This window comes from Charadrius vociferus, unplaced genomic scaffold (genome assembly GCF_000708025.1).
Source record: "Charadrius vociferus isolate BGI_N301 unplaced genomic scaffold, ASM70802v2 scaffold423, whole genome shotgun sequence".
Lineage (NCBI taxonomy): Eukaryota > Metazoa > Chordata > Aves > Charadriiformes > Charadriidae > Charadrius > Charadrius vociferus.
The window spans coordinates 3,810,032-3,831,034 of NW_009648149.1; the positions used below are offsets into that span (position 1 = coordinate 3,810,032).

Genomic DNA, 21,003 nt, shown 5'->3' on the forward strand with positions numbered 1-21,003 from the left:
TCACTGTTATTCAATGGTTTTTAATTTTTCTACATATAAAGCTTGGGTTTTTAAACCTGAATTGTGACTATTAACATTTTGATTGTATCCACACTATGCTACACAGTCATTAAGGACCATAAACAGTGTGCCACATCTTGCAAAATCTTAACCATCCTCAAACCCCATTCAATTCAAATAGAAGCTAATGCTGCTCAACGTTACTTCAGGCCAAAAGCCAAGATTCTCCACTCTGAAACATTTTAATCCAAATGCTTGCCTCTTTCATAGTTAACTACTATTTACTACTTCTTTGAATATTTTAACCACAGCAAGCCAAAGCCCATTTCCTTTACAAAACTACCTAAACAAATACGAAACACCAGATTACTTCCTCTGCAAAGCAGAGAAGGTTTAATTAATTTTAGAAAGTCCTTCATACATTGTTCTTTTAACACCGAGATGTGTAATGAAGTATTAGTTCTACAACAGTATATAAGCAGACTTTTTTTTACTTACAGCAACAATTTTGTCATGAACGTGAATTTGGCCGTTGTGGTCAGCAGCACTACCAGGTATTACATTTTTCACGAAAATCCCTGAAGGTTCTGTTGGCAGAGGGAGGAACAGAAACAAGTCACTACATTAACCCAATTTGTTTCTTTTGTTATCAAGACTTTTAATTACAGCCTTTTTCACACAATTCTGTCCACAAAGTTATGATTCTCCAAACCACCAACATTTGCATGTGACCACTCACACAGCTTGACAGAGAATGACTGAGGATCTCCGATGGAAAAAACGGCACTGACACAACCGCCTGTACACTGACCTCAAATTTTTTTCCTTAAAATGGCTCACAAAAGGCCACCTCCTCCATGGACTGATCCTTGTGCTTACCCAGGCTTTAAACCCCAATCACTTAAATCCATGCTGCACTTGATTTCAATAGGACTACCTAAGCTAAAAGTAAAATATGAAAGTATGTGCTTAAGTACTTTGATCAGGACTTCAATCATCTTACAGCTAAAGAATTTAGCACTTTAAATCTTAATGAAAAAGGATTTTTCTAAAAAAAAAAAAAAAAGAAAAACATGGAAATCAGAAAAACTGTCCTTTGTCATGTTTCATGTTTGATTATTAATTCTAACTTCTAATTAGAACGAGGAAATAAAAACAAAAAGAACAGTAAAAAACCCAATCAGTTGAAACAGTAACCCTTCCTTTCCAGAAACTCCTGCAAAATATGAGATGCTGATCTTTAATTCTAGTGAATCTTGACACTTCATCCATCCTTTTCTGAGCACGAACCTTCCTCAGACACCTGCCCAACAGGTTTGTCCACGCTCAGCAAAACCCCTCTACCAGTGCTTCAAACCCACCGTTTCCCATTGCCTGACCCGTGCTCCTCCCCAACCCATTTCCCAATGCTCACTGCACTGGTCTGGGTTTCCTCACCAGCAACACAAGAGGATCTCCTGGGAACCACTCCTGCACCACATTCCCAGAATACTTTCTTGATTCGCACGAGGAAGGGGAGGGGATAAAAAGCACTACCCCTTTGCGTAAAACCAGATATTCAGCTGAGTCAGTTTTAAATATATTATAATTTGCGGAACCAATATTTGAAAGATGAGTTAACAGCTCTAATTTAAAGAGGATTTAGGAACAAAAGAAAACCCAACCTAACTCCATGTCCCTATATCCCAGCACAGGTATTTTAATCTGTTCCCCGAGTTTAGACTCTCAAGCAGCCATCTGCCAAAGACAAGTACATCATCTTGTGAAGGTGGCATACACATCATGCACAGCTAAGATTCTCTGCATCTCCCGCCTGGCAGAGGGATGGACTAGTTAATCTGACTGATCATTTCAACTCTAACCCCTACAATTCATTAAGCAAATGAAACTTGCGTGTTGAGCTCTTTTGCACGTGCTGAAGATGCCAATGCCATTCAAAAGTTCAGGCAAACCAGAGACATCCAATACTCTGTTTTTGAAATTCTTCTTAAAATGCACTATCTGAATTGTGCTATATACTGCAGGGGCAAAACGAGGAACAGTGTGGACAGGAACCTGTGTTAGAGTCTGTACGTGCAGGAACTGTCTGTTACAGTTTAATGCCTTGCACAGTAACAACATAAGCATGTAAAATTCACAGTCCAGCAGCCAAGTGGGAATTTTTTTTTCCAAGCTGGTTACAACTCTTCAAAAAATTTTGTGGCTGAATTTCACTTTGCAGCAAGTTGTCCAAGTAGCTTCTTCACAGATTTTGTAAGTTACGCTGTTTCAAACAAGCCCTATTTGAGAAGCCTGTCCTAGAGTTTACTAAATCCTGTGGAACTCACCTACATCACATGTGCCAGCATATCCAACAATTGTTATCCCCAGGCTTTGTCCATTCTTTTTTATAAGTTCAACATCATAGGTATCAAAAAGGTTGGTATCATCCTATAAATAAAGCACAAGACAGTAAAAAAAAAAAAAAAACCAAACTCATAATTTGCCAGTACCATTACAATATTGCAGGTTAATTAAGATCTTCAGAAGTGAGCAGCGATTTTGATTTTCCTATTTTAGGAGGGATCATATTTGCAAAAAAGATATACCTGAGATTTGCTGAAAATAAGGTGTCACCCAAAGTCATTAGTTGCTTTTTTAAATTCTTTCCTAATACTTTCCCCACTTACCTGTCAGAGGTATAATATTTATATTTTATGGTAAAAAAGGTTTTTGTTAGACTGCTTGAGGGCCATTTCCCTTTGGATTCCACTGCCACTTGGTAACAACAAACTTCCCAGTCAATCCCACGAGACAACAGAAACCCTGAATGCCCTCAGAATTTCTTCTTTCCCTTTCATATGTTAGTCCTGATAAACAGTGGAAAGAATCCACTTGTGTGAGCTCTTTCTACTGGACAGTTTTAAGAAGCAAAAACCACCTGGTATAAATACACAGTGTTATCACATCGCACATTTCTGTGAGAAAAAATGATGCTTATCTCTTCATGTTATCACCTACTAAGGAAGTGAGGGCAGCAGGAAAGGGATCTCGAAACAAACAGGTTCAATGCCCTGAAATGAAAGAAACCACGTGTACACATAGTAGGCACATCTCTGCTACAGAAGCAGTTGCCTACTTAAAAGCAAATACTCGAGACTAGGTAAGTGTTTGAGCTTTTTGTTTGGGTTTTACGCTAGATCTCAAACCACAAAACCATTCCAACAGTCAATCTTACACACATCATCTTAATAGGTTTGATATGATCCTGTTCAGATTTGAATGCCACCAAACTGCAAAGAGCACTGGAAGCCTCCCAGTCGTCTAAGGCAATGGCAAGCAAAAGACTCATTAGTTTGCATTCAATTAAAATTATTTTTAAGACCTAAAGGGGAAGGGAGAGTATTCATTTGTAAATGCTTTTTTGTTCAACTGATAAGATGACTTCTTATAACAAACAATACTTGAAAAGGGAAGCACATAACACGACCTGTTCTCTGAACCCCTCTGCTTACTACAATTACCAAAAAAACCCCATAAAAGCCACTAGCTAAGATTACAACATGACCTGAGCTTGTGCTGGACAAGTATATGGAAAAAGGTCCCCACAAAGCTGGCCTCAGTGTGTCTCTGCAGCTCTACCCTGACAAGTAAAAATCAAAACTGCAAGACAGAGGTCAAACAGGACATACTAAAGACATTGGTGATACCAAAGAGAAAAACAATCTAGCACATAGATCCGGGATCGCAAGGGATGAATTAAAATACATAAAGTTGTTTGTTTTCAGTAACCGGATACAGCCCAATGAGAATGAGATCAAAAAGAAGACGATGATCAGAGCAAGGTCTGTTAAAGTCATGAAATCAAGAGGGATACTGTCACTGCCAACAGCAAAAAACGGCCCGGGAAATTGGAAAACATTTCTTAAGAGAGTGAACAAAAGAGAAGTTCAATCAAATGCTTGCCAAGTATCAGCTTTGGAAAGACCTGTATTAAAAGCAGGATGAAGTTACGGCCGTACCTATTTCACTTTTCACCGAAAGAGAAATCGATGGACAGCTATCTCCTTCCTTATCACACACATGTCCCTCCACTAGTCAACTCATTAAGCTCATTAAATGCTTTCCAACTCTCTTGCTCCATAAGACGCTGATGGAGATGAAGATAAGTTTTGATGCTCTGTCACTTGTCTTTAGGAGAGGGAACCAAAACAGTAAACAAGCCTATAGCAACATCTGAAATGGAGCTATGGCCTTGAGAGTCCTGCTATTTTGTCAGTTGAAAGCCCTTCATAGTCAGTGCTCTGATGCTACAGAAATTTTCTCTAAGTAATGTTACTGGTAGAATGCAAAACATTAGAAGTGGAGTCTGGAAAAATCAAAGTAGAGAGTCCTAAATGCAGTCAGCACAAGTCTGCTGCTAACATTGCTGTCAGTATCTTGGACAGTACAGATAATATGACTGTTTTCTTGTGTCCAGGGACAGACATAAGTAGTTTCAGTTGTTCTCCACTACAGGAAATTTAAAGGAAATAAAATATTAATATAAAACTGAAAAAACTAACCATATATTAAAAATGCCTTTCTGCTGGTTTGCAAAAAAGGAAAATATTTTCTATTCCAAAGCTCACAGCTAGTGAAACTACTCAGAAACCAGAGAGAAATTAGATTATAGGAAAACGTTCTGTTGTAAAGGAGACACAAACCGAAAGATAGACCATTAAAATCATCATTAAATGAATAAATACATTCAGATTAGCCACTATTCTTGACTTCAGCAAATCTCTCTTAACACCAGAAAGAGGAGTTTCTTCAAATCTAAATATGAAGGCACTATTTTGTTCAGAAAACAATAGATACATTCAGAAAGTAGATGAAATTGCAACATATTTTTTTCCCCTCTAAACTACATAGCAGGAATAAAGAGGACACTGAAAAGACATCCAGAAACAATAACATTTTAGAAAAGCTGCGGCATCTACAAAGCTCAGGGTCAATTAGTGACAAACAGACCCACCTCTGAGGAAGAGAAGAGAGAAAAACAGTACTTTGTAGCGGAAACAAAACTAGGACCATGTTATTTTTTCCTAATATGGGTCTTGGAAAATATGATACAGCCAGAAAAGAAGCGCTTCTGATTCTCTAGGAAAGTCTTTTTTCAGAGTATTAGACAAGCCTGCTTTTAAGACTCCAACTTTATGTACACAGATTACCCTCTCCCACCTCTCACGCTTCCTACTCCACCAATCCCTCTTCTGAGAAGAGGTGCTTGAGAAGGGCCCAAAATACTTTACCGACAGCTTCAGCCCCAGTAGTCTTCCAGAGAGATGCAAGACACAAAGCTAATGGGTGCCTTTGCAGTGACTATGCTCAATAAGCGAGCAGGTGAGCTTGTAACAGTATGACTGCTAGCCTGACCTTTAAAAATGGTGCTTCAAAAAAAAAATAAAATATAAAAAATAGCACTCTTCACTCATATTCAAGAAACTAGACAAGAAAGAAAAGGCTACTCAGATTCTACACCTAAATCTAAGCAGCACAGTAGTAGCAGATGGTACACAAGCACAGCTTTGTTTATGTTTCGAGACCTACTGTACACTTAGTGTAGCATTTGTTGATTTTAATTACTCAAAACTGAAGAGAATGACTTCAAAAACAAGAGACTTTGATATGACCATGATAAGATTTGCTAAAACAAGTTTCAAAATTTTTAGATATATTTCCTATCACAGACAGTAGCGTAGACTATGAAAACATCACACTTATGTTTCATAAAAAGATGATTGTGCTGAATAATTCTGGTGTGGCCATGGCGCTCTGGATTTCAGACTAGGGAAATTCACAGTCAAGTTTTAAATCCACTTACAAATGATTGATTAGCAAAAATGTAATGAGCTAAGAAGGAGAACTAAAAGTACCATTTATCGATAACATTTATGGTCTTAGTAATTAAATTACCCACTCTGAAGTAAATTCTGTAAAGCTGGTCATTCCAATCCCAAGATTATAGTTATTAATAACACACAGGAAAGAAGTAAAAATTATAGAAGGCAGGGTTGTAATAATGACCACTTAAATACACGCACATGGTATCTGGAAACTCAAAAGAGGAGAAGCACTTTAGGCCTCAAGAACACTCTGTTCTCCTCCTCCTTTCTGATCACAAGCCACAAACATACCTAAAAATATCACAAATTAATACCAGATACTTACATTTCCATTTTGAAAGGAAGGTAATGTACTGACTGGCCAACTCACAGGAGCTGGTGGAGTCTCCACAATGTCACACTTCGGGTCTCTTGCAACGATCATCCTAACAGAATTCCCACAGTTTCTCAGCACTTGGGCAACCTGTTCACTGGTCATTCCTTGCACATTGGTCCCTCCAATCTGTAAGATGTGATCTCCTGTCCGGAGCCTCCCATCCTTCAAACACAAATAAAATTGCAAAAAATGTTGCCAGTCTATACATAAAATATCTCTTCCATTACAAAATTGAAACTTGGTACAGGCATCTTCATGGCCACAAGAGCCAACGTGAGAAAATACCATCACATTGACCATCACAGCAACATACTAAAATCAAGGAAGCATTTGCACAACCATGCACTGTTTTTTCTCCAGTAGTTAACGGTGGTAAATCAACCTCTCCAAATCTGAGTAAGACACACAAGTTGAATAGTACCATTTCTAAAAAAGCGTTTACTTTCTTCATGTGAAAGAAAACAGACAGCAACAATGTTTTATAATCTCACAGGTTGGTCTGTATTGCTGTTTCATAGAATACTCCTCATTGGATATGGTTCAGAATAAAAAGCACAGCATTTTGATTTAGGACTTTTTAGAGTTTTTCCTAATACTTCTATATTAGCCTGGCAATTCTTTTCTCATATGACTAGCTCCAACTCAAGCGAGTAAATCCACTGAAGGTAACAAAGACTCCACACAAACCGTTTTTTTACATGATAATTATGATTCATGACCTACATCATCATTTCTATTATAAGCAAGCATTCATAGGACCAAATCCTCAGCTGGTATTGATCAGCACAGCTCCACCACCTTAGCTGCATTGATTCATACAGCAATCATAGCGGAGTTATTCCCAGAACTAACTCAAACTCATTTGCAAACTCATCCAATTTTAACATGTATATGTGCTCATTATTTCACATGTTCTTAATGATGTCTCATTCAGCTGAGAATGATGTGGTGAGTTCTTAACTTACAGGCTTCATTTGTAGCCAAAACACTCTATTCCTTACAGCAAAACAGGTGTTACACAATAATTAAAAAAATACTCATTTATACATGACAGGTTCAGAGGGAGGCAGTCAAGCAAAAGCCAACATTTTCCAGTAAAGCTCTCCGAATCTCCAGTTTTCATTTCCATCCTATACTAGAGGAAGTACCTCAGCCTCTCTTTTGTATGTTACCAGATCTTGTCTGCATGGGTTCCAGATGTCAAATATTGTAACTTGTCATGACCAAATTCACATTAAAAATCCAAATCTGTTTTGCTATTGCACGTGCTCTACTCCTGCAATGTACCAATGTTTAGCACTGAGTCTTTCAAGATTAACAATCAAGGGCTACAAACTGTACCTGTGAACTTTAAAAGATATCAAAAGGCTTTGCATCTATCCTAAGTGTCTCCTTGAACTGGTCAGACTGCAAGGCAGGGATCAAAATCCCTTTAAAATGAATCCCACTAAAAAGAATTTATTATTTAGACATTTTCAATCTATAAACTGAATCTTGCAATGCAATTACTTCAGTAGGGCAGGTTCTCTTGCCTGAGACTTCATTTAGAGAGTTTGTCCCTATAGATGTTGCAAAATGTGCCAAACTCTACAGAGGATGTGGAAATCCATTAAGAGTATTTGTCCTCCCCCAGACTTACCAAAGGCTGAAAATATCAAAAGTATTGAAAATATTAGAAGGTTAGACAACTTTTCAGAATTTCTGCATGTTCAACAATGTTATAAAAGCCAAAGCGTGTCTGAGAAACAACTTAATTCATATCAGGTGCTGACTTTTTCCTCAATCATACCTTCAACATACTTATTTATAAAGTATATGTTGGCATTCAGACTTTGATGCTATCAGCTTCCTTTTGTTTAAGTATATTAGTTTACTTTAAGATTGTCAAAACCAGTTAATTATACTTCACAATCAAACAAGAAGTGACATAATATAACAAATTACCCGATCTGCTAATCCCCCAGGAACAATTGTTCTTACAACTACTCCACTCGACTTTCCTCCTACAATTCCAAAGCCTAATCCTGAACCATCGTTAATCAGCTCAATGTCTTCAACGTGGCCCCAGTGAATCTGCAATTAATAAAAACATGGATTTTAATTTCAGTCGATCTTTAACATTTCTCACTTTCACATGTACCAGGAATGACGAGAAGCAATCAGAGCAATTTTCTGTCTCTACCCCACATACTAGAGATCTGTTGGATTTCATTCAGTCAGCTTCATTTCCTTATAAATACACAGTGGGATTTCTCATCTGTTTTTAAACATACATTTTGTCCTTCACTTTCAGGATAACAGGATACTAGGAAAAAGCTTGACTAAGAAAAAGCAATTTTAAGATTTTCTTGCCAAAATGAAAACGATCCTTTTAGTTTTTCATAAATCAAGAATACTGCAAACAACAGAGAAAAACAGAGGCAGGGAGCTTGCACTGGCCTAGTTTTCACTTAGTGTTGCCCAAATTCTTATTTCTGTTATTTTACTTACACAAATTAAACACCACCAGTACATGCTGAATTAATAGCGCAGTACAATATTCTGCCATACTGAATTGGAAGCATGTTTCTAAGCTACACTGTACCATGACCTTATGTTCTACAAGACAATCTGAAAATAACAAAGCTGTTAAGCAACCCAAACCCAGCCAATGTTTCTGTCAGATTAATATCTCATAGAAACCAAAATGGAGCAAAGCAGGCAGATTTAAGTCTTCTGTGAATAAAGGATTTATTAGCATATTGAAAATCTTTGCCAAAGCCAGTTAAATATCATAAAAGAAGTTAAAGACCCCCTGTAGAGATATATATTTGTATTTTATTTTGTTAGTCTGTTCAGTGCAGCTCTTTCAATGAAAAAGCAGTTAAAGTTTAATTCTTTAAAATTTTCAGTGCAATAAACAATATTGATTATCCACTAAAACCTTCAGATTTCACTAGCTCTGTAATAATCATGAGGGAAATAATTACTGAGAATAAGGAAAAGCACTGCTCTTAACCAGATTTTCATCAAAACCGACTAGCATAATAAATTAAGATTCCAATATTGAAAACCCTGGATTTAGGTGTGCAGTTCAACCAAATTCAGTGAAGCCACCTGGACCATATGGTTTGAACACAGATGGAAGTTCAGCCCTAGCTTATTATGTGTCTCAGCGACAATCTCTCCTTGTTCAAGAAAACAAAAGGGTCCACAATCAATGAAATTTGCAGATTAAAAAAACAGACAAAACCAAACAAACAATAAATAAAGACAAGGCTTTTTGTTTTGAGCAGTTTAAGTTTAAATTGGTTGGGATATTTCAAGCGGTGCTCATGATAGCTTATGTTTACACTCTTTTAAGATGTAATCAGAGCATCTTTAATTGCTGAGCACAAGTAGCTTTCAGCTGGGTATACTCGTAAAATGCTTTACCCAGCCTATGCTGAACAGACCCTGCTGCTAAGAATATGTTGATCTACTAAAGCTTCTGCTATCCCCTAAAAACCCAGGATGTATTTTATAACAACTTCATGCAGCTTTGCAATAGAAGCCTTACACTTATTGCATGATCAGTCTAAATGAAATGTCATCACATATAAAATCCGATTAAAGAAAAAAATCCCTATATGTAAAGCTTGCTAACACAAACACTTAGAACCACAAAAAAATATCCAGCGTTAGTTCAAAATCTGATTTTGACAGTATTACAAGAACTCACAGTCTCAGGTGGATTTATATCACTTAATAAGACAGCCGAAGTTCTGCTGTTTCCTTGAACTGACTCCCTAGCAACAACCAGATGTAGAGATCCCGTGGATTGCTGGAGGAGGGCAATAGCGTGCTGATGGGAAATGTTCTGATCCAATGGGGTGCAATTAATGGCCAGTATGTGGTCATTTTCCTTTAGTCTTTGATCCCTTAACAAAACATTAAAAGAAAGTTTAAAATGCAGCATAGTGACTTCACAACAGGCTTGTGTAATTTAAATATGAACATGCAAAATGCAGTTATGCAAGGTTAAATATGTATATACGAAAAAAATCTGGTTATTAGGCTGTCTTCACCAAAACACAAACTACGTGCAATCCACACTGTACTGAACTGCCCAGCCACATTTTGTTCCAACTTTATCGTGGTACAGAAATCCGCTCAACTTTTTTCCTTTGCATTTATTCAAAATTCAATCAAATTCCCTCCTTCTTTCTTGATGATATTGAATTACAGGGCAGATGAAAACTGGTTTTGTAGTTATACGATGAACTAGGAACTATTCTTCATTATGTTTAGCACTACATACTACCTCTAAGTACCCACAACTCAGGCTAGGATGTTGTTTTGTATCATTATTTAATCTAAAGATTGATGAGTGGCGTATTTATATTTTACTCAAAATTTACAGGATCAAACTTGCTTCGAGCAATACACAGTTCAACTTATACCTTAATATAAATTTCACAGTTAATTCACCCTAGTGATGAATTTAGATTTGTGACAAGAGAGAAACCATCACTGATCTCCTTTGTTAAATATTCATTCTGAGCACGAGACCAAACTGTTACACAGACAGACACTGCCTTCAAAGCTCTGTAGGAATCCAAAAAAAGTCTCCAGGAGATCCCGTCTCAGAAGCAAAATGGGAAGCATGCTGGGGAAATTTATAAACTCCAAAACAATATAACTGCACATCTTAACTAACGCATTTTAAACTTCCTTTTTATCATGCGATGTTTAAGATGTTTCCCAGAAATCACTTTCTTCAAGCACTAACCATATTTTAGATTCTCTCATCAAAGAAAGTGAGCAGCAGGTCATCAAATCCTAAAGTGAGATATTCACCCTCCTTTGACATCCGGATCAGTCCATCTGTCTCCGCTTTGAAAGAGCCTAATATGCTTTTCTTTAAGTGTTCTCTGGTGTGTTCTCTGTGGGCCCATAGCCATTATCATTCCAACCTCTCCCCACTCTTTTTGTCATCCTGTGTTGGCACTTCCTGACATGTGTTATTTAAAAAGTGACACCAATGACTTGAAATCTAGACACATTTTCTTGAAACATAATTCCAAGTACTGCATTTGTCTCATGCCAACTCTTGTGGTTTTACAATCGCATTTTATTTTTAAAGGATTGCTCTGTCTTTTGTTGTTGGGTGAAAACCCACAGACAATACAGGAAGAAACTGCCTGAAGCCTTGATTCTATGATGACATCTGTTCAGGGATCTGCTGGGAGGACTAGATCTAAATTTACACAGGAAACAAACAGTAAAACCAACTATAAATAGGGTATTGTCATAGGCACATAAATAAAGAAACAAGGGGGAGGAAAAAAAAAAATCTTTCAGGGACACAATACATAAAAATTCAAACAGAGGCTAATTTTTATTTTCCTTGTATTCTTTTCTGAGTTTTCTTTTGTTTTTTAATCAGTACTCAAGATTCTCTTAAATGAGTCACGGTTTCTGGAAATTCCATTCATGAATGGCTCGGATATTTAAAACTCATCTGAAAATCTGATCCTCAAAACATGAGTTGATTTAGTTGAAAAGCCAGAATTCAAGATACCACCAACAAAATATCCCACCAGATAACCCAGACAAACATGTTAGTCTGAAAGAGTTTTCAACATGAAAGTCGTGACTTTTCCCTTCATGGAAATACTGCAATTTTCCAACACAATTATAAAGATCTCACCTGTCAGCTATGCTTCCTGGCTGGACTTCCTTGACAAAGATACCAACTTCTCCCAAGCTGTGATTTTTAAGGGCAACCACACTAAATCCAAGACCTCCAACAGAAGGCTTTTCAATCTTTATTGATTCTACTTGTCTCCCCTAATAAAACAGAAAAAATTGATTTACTAATTTTTAATGCAATAGAACGAGCTAGTTTAAAATTTATGAACACTGGGAGAATTATTCTCCTCCTAAGACTAAACAAAGGCAAAATACTGAATATGTTATTTCTATAAAAGCTTCTCCATTTATTATTTTTAATATAGCAGAGTATTGGATATGCAAGCACTCTGAGGTTCTGAAACCTCAGGGAATTTAAGAGCTGCTTTCACACTTCATTCACATTATGAGATGAATTCCAAACTGGATGAAAACTACGAACAAAGTGCTGTCTAGAGCAATATATTTGGGATTTCTGGAAATGCTGCACAGCTATACCAAATTACTTGTCTTCTGGCTCCCCTTGCTTTTAATGTTGATTTTTAGGTGTGCGTTCAAAAGATTACAGCTTTAAATAAAGAAATGAATTTCCTTCCCCTCCCTGCAAGTTCACGCAGAACTCCAAAAAAAGTTTGCTTTTGCGACTGCCTGCTTTTCAGTTCTAATCCAAGATTTCTGGGGTTGTTTACTGGGAAATATCACTTAGAGAATGCACTGCTATCACAGCTGTTTTATCCAAAATAATGCGCAGTCTTTACTGCTAAACCTTTTATCTGATGAGTTAATGACACACTAATGAGAAGAGTTATGCTCAAAATATTACAGCTACATTAAGGTAGTCAATTAGCAACAGTTACTTAATAGAGAAAGGCACGACTAACCAATTAAATTAATGGTTCAAAGTAACACAGAACAATACATTTGTGGTATAAATGCCAATCCCACACTGGTGGATGTCTGCACCTGTACAACTTCCATAAGCATCTGGTACATGCTACATCACATGTTAATGAAATCAGCATCTGTCTGGCAAAGTTAAGACACACTAAATGAAGAGTTAAATAAAATATTACATGCCAGTTCTTTTAATCATTTGCACTGTTCATATGTTAACAAGGTCGGTATATTTCGAATTTAAAATGTACTCAATAAAACGTCTCTCCATCAAAACAAGTTTCTGCAGAAAATGTCCCTTTGCAATTAAGTGTCACCAAATACCAGAAAAGTTTTCTGACAACTGGAATTTCTTTTCTACATTGGTGTGTTTGGTAGAAAGTAAGACCAAAAAATTGGCAAAGGAAAAAGAACAAACCACATCACCAAACCACTTCCAGTGCTGACATTGTCTTTCACAGGGAAAAGTTATCCTCAGCACTTCTACTCTCTTACTGCCTAGGAGGCACCACACTCCCAGATACACAAGAGAAGAGTGTGTTTGAAAATGTACTTCAAAAGCCTGCAAGAAAAAGTTTGAGAGCCTTACCTTTGCCATCTGTTGGATGATTGCGTTAAATTCATTAACTCCCAGGTTTGGAGTGAAGGTAGATGCTTTGGGTTCAGGTGAACTGCAAGGTGTATGCACACTCCCAGCAGCAACTGACTTGTCAGCAAACACTAGCAGCCCTCTCTTAGTAAAATCAAAATCTACTGAACGGTCAGGGGGCATATAATTAAGCTGTTGGAAATGAACAAAGATGTAGAAAAACTCTTAAAACCAAAATAGATTTCCACATATATCGTCTTGTGTGAAGACTGCCAAAGAAGCAAGCATACATATGTTCATGTAAGCCTATTCACACAAATACTCACCTGTATAAATTAGGCAATGTTAAGATACAAGCTATAACCAAGCTACCATACCAAGTTTAAACTGTTTTTCAGAACGAAAAGCTCCCTGAATGTTTCAGCTGTGTTTCTACTCCACTCATTTTCTCCATTTCTTTCATTCTGCTTCCCTGCCCGTGCCCATTATCCTCTTTTCACCCTGATACTCCAGAAACAACACATGCAAAAGCAACAACATTAAAGAAGCACTGTCGCAACTGTCAGGCAAACCTAGACAATTTTGGCACAAGAATCCAAATTTTTTAAGAGTCACTTAGTCACTCAGGAGCCAAAGGCCTGGTCTGTATTATCTCCTCCCCAGAGAGAGCCAAGGGTACAAACTAACTACCATTGAACATGTTATCATTGCTAGAACTTGCAGTTTAATGTCTCGTCCTAATAGGCAATGAAGAAATGCAGAAATATTCCCAGCGGGACACAGTAAACTGAAAAACCCCATCCTGAATGAAACTGCTCATGAGGGACACGCTTAAGAAGAATTTCAAGAAAAACAAAATTTCTAGATATGATAATTTGGAACATTCTGGATATAAAATCTATTATGCCACAGTCACAAAGCATGATCTTAGATATATTTGCATTTTCATACATTTTTAATAGCTTGCAGACATGCATCCAAACTTTGGAAGGAAGGAAGAGGAGCAGACACAGCACCTTCGTGAACATGGGAAGAAAGGAAAATCAATGGCACAACCACTACCATGCTACCCCAGCAGGAACACATGCAATACATTTGGCAATGACAGCAAGATGGCCTTGTTCCCCTGACCCCCACCTTCTGAATCTGCAGCTGGGCAGGTGCAGTAACCGCAGAGACAGGGATCACTGCTGATCAGGGTATGCCAAGTTAGTCTCTGATTTTAAATTTGCATGCCTGACTCTGCTAACTGCACGGTGAGACCTGTTGACGCAGATGTACCATTGATACCCATGTCCACAAGATCGAAGTGTCAGTTGGAGTTATAAACCAATCCACACAAGTTCCTTCCACTGCTGGAGCCACGTCATTTTAAAGCTAACTTGGGTACGCCTGAATCAGACCTCAGCAAATCTTCAGGGGTGGTTTTCTAGATTATATTTTGAAAAACAGGTTAACCATTCTTGTACAAGGCAGCAGGAACTAAGTGATGATGTCTTCTAAGGAGAAATGATGCTGCCAGTTAGCTGATAAACAGTATTTAGCTTCTGTGAAAAACAAAGGATCCCAGTTCCAACTGTGTTCAGAACTCAAAGTACTAGAGCTGATGCCTTTTGCAGATGCTTTTCTCAACTGATGCGGTTCTCGGCGCCTGCCTCTTCTGCATCCCTTTCAAAGCACGTTGCCCCATGACCTTTTTGTTGCGATACCACTTCTCACTTCAGTAGTGATGCTGTAGATACTAGCTTGACCAAAAAAACCCCAAAAGCCCAATATTCACTCACACCAAGTTACAGCTTATTAATGAGAGCGCCCTCATTAACACACGCCTACATACCCTGTTTTAAGTTCCAAGTTGACTGTAGTTATCACCACACTAACAATTGTAATTTTACACTCACTTGTTCCTTCAGTTGCTTGATGGATTGCTGGAGGGTCAGTATCTGGTTAAACAAAGGGCTCCTGAGTGTGTTACGCAAAACAGTCAGGTTTTCATTATGTTGGGAATCTCTCTTCTCACGCAGTTTTGCTTGCAGACGATCAAGGATCTGCAGCACCTGCTGTTTATCTACACCACAAAGTCATACATGTTAGAAACAGAGCTTCATTTCTCACTGCTTAACAAAAGTAATCACTTTCAGACTACATACCTGCAGCAGGATTTTCAGGCATGTTGAAGGGTATTTTTGGAATTACTCAGAATAACCTAGATGAGGTTTTAAAAAAAAAAAAAATGAATAATTTAAATATCCAAGTGGAATGCTAACAGATACACAGTCAATAAATGCAATAATAAAATACTAAGCTAACTATAACAAATTTAATAAAAAATAGTACTACCCCCTGTTGTTTACTCTAGGTATTCAACAAAGTTCTCAGTAAAGGTAGTTGCACAGCAGCCTCAGAACACCCAAAAATCTTTCCTTGTTCTGTGTGTTTTTCTTTTCACACATAGGAAAGAATATGAACAACTCTTTCCAATATGAGTAAAAATGCAGATTATTAAAAACAAACTTTGGCCAAGAAAACTGAGAGACAGTTATATTCAACCAAGTTATTTTGAATACAGACATTAAAATTGTAATCCTTTCAAATATACATACAGTTAAAATCTTCCTATTATTTAGAAGATACTTTCCTCTCGATTACTTTAACTATTTGTAGACCGTATTCTTATCATGATTGCTCTGCCCTGCCATATGGCAACATAGGTGAAACTTTACATCTCCCTATAAAACAACGAAGTTCCCTCAATTCATGAGACAGCATGGCATTATGGCCCAAAACTGGCGAAATCAATCCCTAGTCCAACACATTTCTAAGGGAGGTTAGTTCTACTCGCAGCCCTGGTGTGAAAGAACAGGTGAAAGAAGCTCATTGCCTTCTCCTACGTGAGCTTGCCTTTCTCTTTTCTATGTACATGACAAGCTTTGAAGGAACAGAATACCCTTTATCACACTCCTCTACAGTGCCAAATAGAACAGGTCTCCAACTGGGGCTGAGGCCTAGATGGCAGTATAAAAACAACAGACTTGCAATTAGCAGCGATGATAAATTTGTACCCTTACTTGCATGTTATTACGTTGATGTGGAGCCTGTCATTCTGAAATCTATCAAGGCAGTTACACCAAAACATACACGAGAAACAAGATTTCTTCACTTAGTACAAGCTCCTCTGAAAGAAGTCAGCCATTTAATAGCACAATTTACATAACTGTAATGCTACCCAGTATATAACTGTGTAATTTCAGAATAATATATCTGGAATTATTTTGGAATGAAAATAGCCATCTATAAAAAAAACCTTCTGTATTTACTTTTTACATCTTGCAATTCGAGAGTAGAAAGGGTCATATGGATCTGAATGCAATACCAGGGCAAGCACATCCCAGGGGCTCTGTCCCAGCAGGACCTCTGATCCTTTCAGCTCTGCCTCTGACACTGTCTGTGCTCACACTGAAAACATCTTGAGTTCTGGGAGGACACTGTTATATTTAATGAAATATTAAGTATGCCAGTGAATAGCTTATCTTCTGAAGAGTGAGATTAAACTGGATTTACCTAATGAAAAACAAAAAAAAAGTGGAGGTGTGTCACAAACCACAATTTCAGATTTATGTACCCTTTACCATATCTGAGCAGCTTTGGCTCCTGGAGGAATTCCTGCAGAACTCGGTGGGTTTGCATGGTTTCCACCCACAGCCAAGCAAAATGAGTCGCTTTGCAAGACTATTAACAGATTTAGGAGGTCATTTTAAACCAAACTCATAGCAAGAGTTGAAGCAGCAAACCCATACAACCTCTGAAAGATTTTCAGGAATGCATCTGAACTTTTCTAAGTGCAGCAGCTTTATTTTCTTTTCCATTTGAAATAAAACACTTCTAAGAGCACAGCAGCCTTTGATTCTGTGCTGAGATCTGATTCTGAAGAACAGATGAAAATACCATTTCCTTATACATTCCTGAGTCTTCATCTAAACCAAAAAGACAAAACCTCCTTGACCAAAAGTATTGCATGAATCTTAACAAAACAGGACAAAGAATATGGAAATTTTCTCTTTCTTCCCAATTTAACTTCCCTCCATTCGTTTCCCTCCTCTATTTTTCTACCTCACATCAGCAGTTAAAAGAGAAAAAAACCCGACCCTAAAGCAAGCAAACCAACATCAGAAAAGGCTGCAAAATAACTCCTATGAGGAAAAGTGGCTTGAAACACCTTTAAACCAGCGGTAGGGTGAAGAAAAGATTAAACCCAGAAAAGAAACTCAGCATGGCAGGAAATAATGCCGACTTGACAGCACCATGCCCATCTAATAGCCGAAGCCAGGAGGCTGGTCCAGCTCTCCAGCCCACTTTCATGCATTTTGTTCTTCCCTTTCCATCTGTGCTTGCACTCATTCATCTGATCCCATAGTAAGCTGGAACAGGGAGCTAAACAGGCAGAAAAAACCTTCACATTTTGGTAGGGTGAGGTTTTTGCCCAGTTAGCTCTCAACTGCCAGTACTGGCAGGCAGGAGGGGGGCGAGAAGTGCCAGGGAAGCGGGACCACACCTTGCAGCAGGCAGCAGCTAGCGGTTGCAGCAGCTCAGCTGCACTGGCAAACTTCACCATGAGAAATAGCCTGCGTCATTCAAAAACAGCCTCAAAGTGCCGCGCTGACAGTCTCCAAGATTAATCTTTTTTCCATTACAGCGGGTGTAACAATAGCAATTATGACGATGGGTACAGATCCAAGACAGAAAAATTTAAGAAGAAAAGTATAGGTAAGAGAACCAGGATCCATCTAGGCAGAAATCCCCTGGAGAAGGAGGTGCAAAAAGGGGGGTGAGATTAAAGAAAGTTTCAGCTTCCTGCTCGAGCCGCTCCAAAGCGTTGCTAAGAGCCATTGCAGACCACTCTGTGCCCCTGTATGCCAAAGTGGATCTCAGGTACAGTTCGTATAGCAGTTCAAGTTCACACAGCACTTTGGGATTCCTCGTGATCAAAGCTGGCCTCTGGCCAGCTTGCAATAGTTTTTAATGATTTTTTTGTGCAATATATTAAAACCACCCTCAGTATTTCTTTGTTCTCCTTTCTTGCATAAAAAGAGAATGGGCGTAAAAAAAAAAAAAAAAGGGGGTTATATTTTAAAGTAAACAGCTCCTTCTGGTGTGAGGGGATCCCTGAAAATATAAACCAATTTAAAGTTTTCAAGTAATGTATAATTGAGGACATGTCTCTAAGACTGGCTTTTGGACACCAGAGAAACACACGACTCCATGTACTATTGAACTATTGAAGTCCAAACAGCTTATCATTAAACAATTTCCAAACACTGATGCTAAGTCCAAGCAAGGTGTCAACAGGAAGTTGCTAAATTAGGAGATCCACTCCTAGACGATAATTTTGAAGTGATACAAAACACTATGGTTTGTCTTGTTAAAATCAGTTCACCCACTCCTTATTCAACTTCCTTAGCTCCATTCTCCAATTTCTACAGCCACTGATTTATCTTATTGCTCGACAAAACTGCAAACCTCAGTTCAAAAATTTATGTCACAACTCCCAATATAATTGTAAAATCATTAAGAAAATAATGAATTTCAGAAAATTTACTGTTTTCTAACACCAGAAAAAAGCCCACGCTCCAGCACAGCGTGCATCTGGGTTTTTACTGTCTTCACTTTTGAGAGCTGAAATCAACTCATCATAGGGAGCGGGAAAGTTTCATAAGGTTTTGTATGAAATCCTAAGACTTGGATCTTCTTCAAAAGCAGACTAAGAAAAAAGGAATTCCCCCATGCTGATGCCAGCAGAGGTCATCAGAAGAGCTGAAAGGTTTAAGTCTTCCATTGCCATCACCCCCCTGCCAGACGCCTGCCACTTGCACGGAGACACAGGGTGCTCAACCCCGGCACATCCCAGAGCCAGAGGGGAACGCGACAGCCCTGGCAGTGGCCTTGACAAACACCTGCCCTCCACAAAGGGCTGCTGAAAGACAGAAATAAGGGGTTTCCTGCTGGGGTCTGGAGGAGGACATGGTTTAGCCAGCAGAGATTCTTCTGCCCATTTCTCCATCCCCACCTAACAACTACAACTGCTTCTGCCCTACATCCTTCAGCTTGGCCTCCAACAACCTGTGTCCTTCCAGGAGACATGTCTGCAGGGAAGTCCTGCCTCATGGGAGGCTCTCCCCGCTCAGCGTGGCTGTAACCTTTTGGGACATTAAACGCCGTAAGTCCTTAATGCACAAGCGCTAACTGCTGCTATTTTTCAAAGGCTTCTAACATGGCCAATCCGAGCAGCCTGCCACGGGAACAGCCAAGGGTACATTCCCAATCCAAAGTCACCTTTCTGCACTAATGCAGTCGTAATTTTTCCTGGCCCTGTTATCAGGAGTGACTGATATGATGTACTTCATCTTCCTCATCAGAGAGATCTCCGACTTGGAAAATTACAGCCCAAACAGTTTAAAAATTTGATAAAGGCAAAAGAAAGGAAAAACAGCATTTGTTTGTGTGATCTTAATCCTAAATTGTCCTAACACAGCATCACCTGTAACTTCAGATATTTAAAATTGTATCATTTACACGCCATCAAGCAACTAGGAACTGTGAAAAAACACTATTCTAACACATATTTTGCTGTCCTAATGTTATGCTCAGTTTTCCATCCTGGTAACATAGAGAATTCAGTTCAACCAAACTCAGCATGCACACACCTTTCAGATGAAACCACCAAAACCTGCTGTAATGCTGCAGGATTTATAAAAAGTGTTATAGAGCACGTGCTGACTGCTCCAGGCACTTGAAAGGAGGAAACAACTAAACAGTGCTCTGAGGACCGAAACAAATACACCACACGTCTCCAGGGTAAAGCAGGTCAAAAATAAATATTGTTAAATACAAAAAAACCGACTCCGTGGGCAAACTGAGTGTGTCCTGTTGTTACATACGATTAGTGACCACGACACGAGGAAAGGAAAACAAAAAATAACTCTGCATCTGTGATTACCAGTCTTGATGCAGATCAAGAAGGGCATTACTCACTCTCAAGGCACGCTAACTTTTAACAAGCAGAACCTGAATTCCTGTGGACTTCAGCCTTGAGGGAAGTGCCGGTGTGGGTTCTCTGATGTCTAATAGAAGGGTGAGCTCATGCCGAAGCCATTCTCTGTGGAGCAGTAACATGGTCTTAGAAATCTATTCCCACAAAACTTGAGGAAAACTTGTTTCCAGGATCTAAATATTGTCGTATTCTACTGAAATGAGCCAATAAATCCTTGAATTACTATGATGACAATGTACATGATTAACAAATCACTTCATGGGGAAGGAGAGTCGTTAGACCTGGAGCCGTGCTGAATTTCTAAGCTTCAAAATTTTACAAGGAATGCAAAAGAACTGTTTTCCTATTAATCAACCCTTAAAAAAAAAAAAAAAAAAAAAGACCTGCTTCATTAGGAACCTCTGAATTGACAGGCACTGACAGAAAGGGTTGCAAAGGGTGTGTTCCTTCCCTAGCGCCTCCTCTCCTCCTCAGGACAGCCTAGCCAAGCCATGGACACTTTGCACAACAACATGACGCTCAAGAGGACTCCTCCTCAAGAGGACCCCGTAGCGCCTTCGCCTGCCATCAGGAGCAA

General features: G+C 38.6%; 1 protein-coding gene across 1 annotated transcript in view; it reads right to left on the reverse strand.

Annotated features, from left to right (window-relative positions):
* Nucleotides 1-15,550, reverse strand: part of INADL (InaD-like (Drosophila)) — a 149,302-nt gene extending 133,752 nt beyond the window's left edge. Inside the window, exons 1-9 of the mRNA XM_009883980.1 lie at nt 15,529-15,550; nt 15,280-15,446; nt 13,379-13,570; nt 11,915-12,054; nt 9,944-10,142; nt 8,188-8,316; nt 6,193-6,405; nt 2,328-2,430; nt 499-587 (exon numbers count right to left, since the gene is read on the reverse strand). Of these exons, the coding sequence (XP_009882282.1) occupies nt 499-587; nt 2,328-2,430; nt 6,193-6,405; nt 8,188-8,316; nt 9,944-10,142; nt 11,915-12,054; nt 13,379-13,570; nt 15,280-15,446; nt 15,529-15,550 (1,254 nt within the window). The remainder of the gene's footprint in view (nt 1-498; nt 588-2,327; nt 2,431-6,192; nt 6,406-8,187; nt 8,317-9,943; nt 10,143-11,914; nt 12,055-13,378; nt 13,571-15,279; nt 15,447-15,528) is intronic.
* Nucleotides 15,551-21,003: the final 5,453 nt, after the last annotated feature.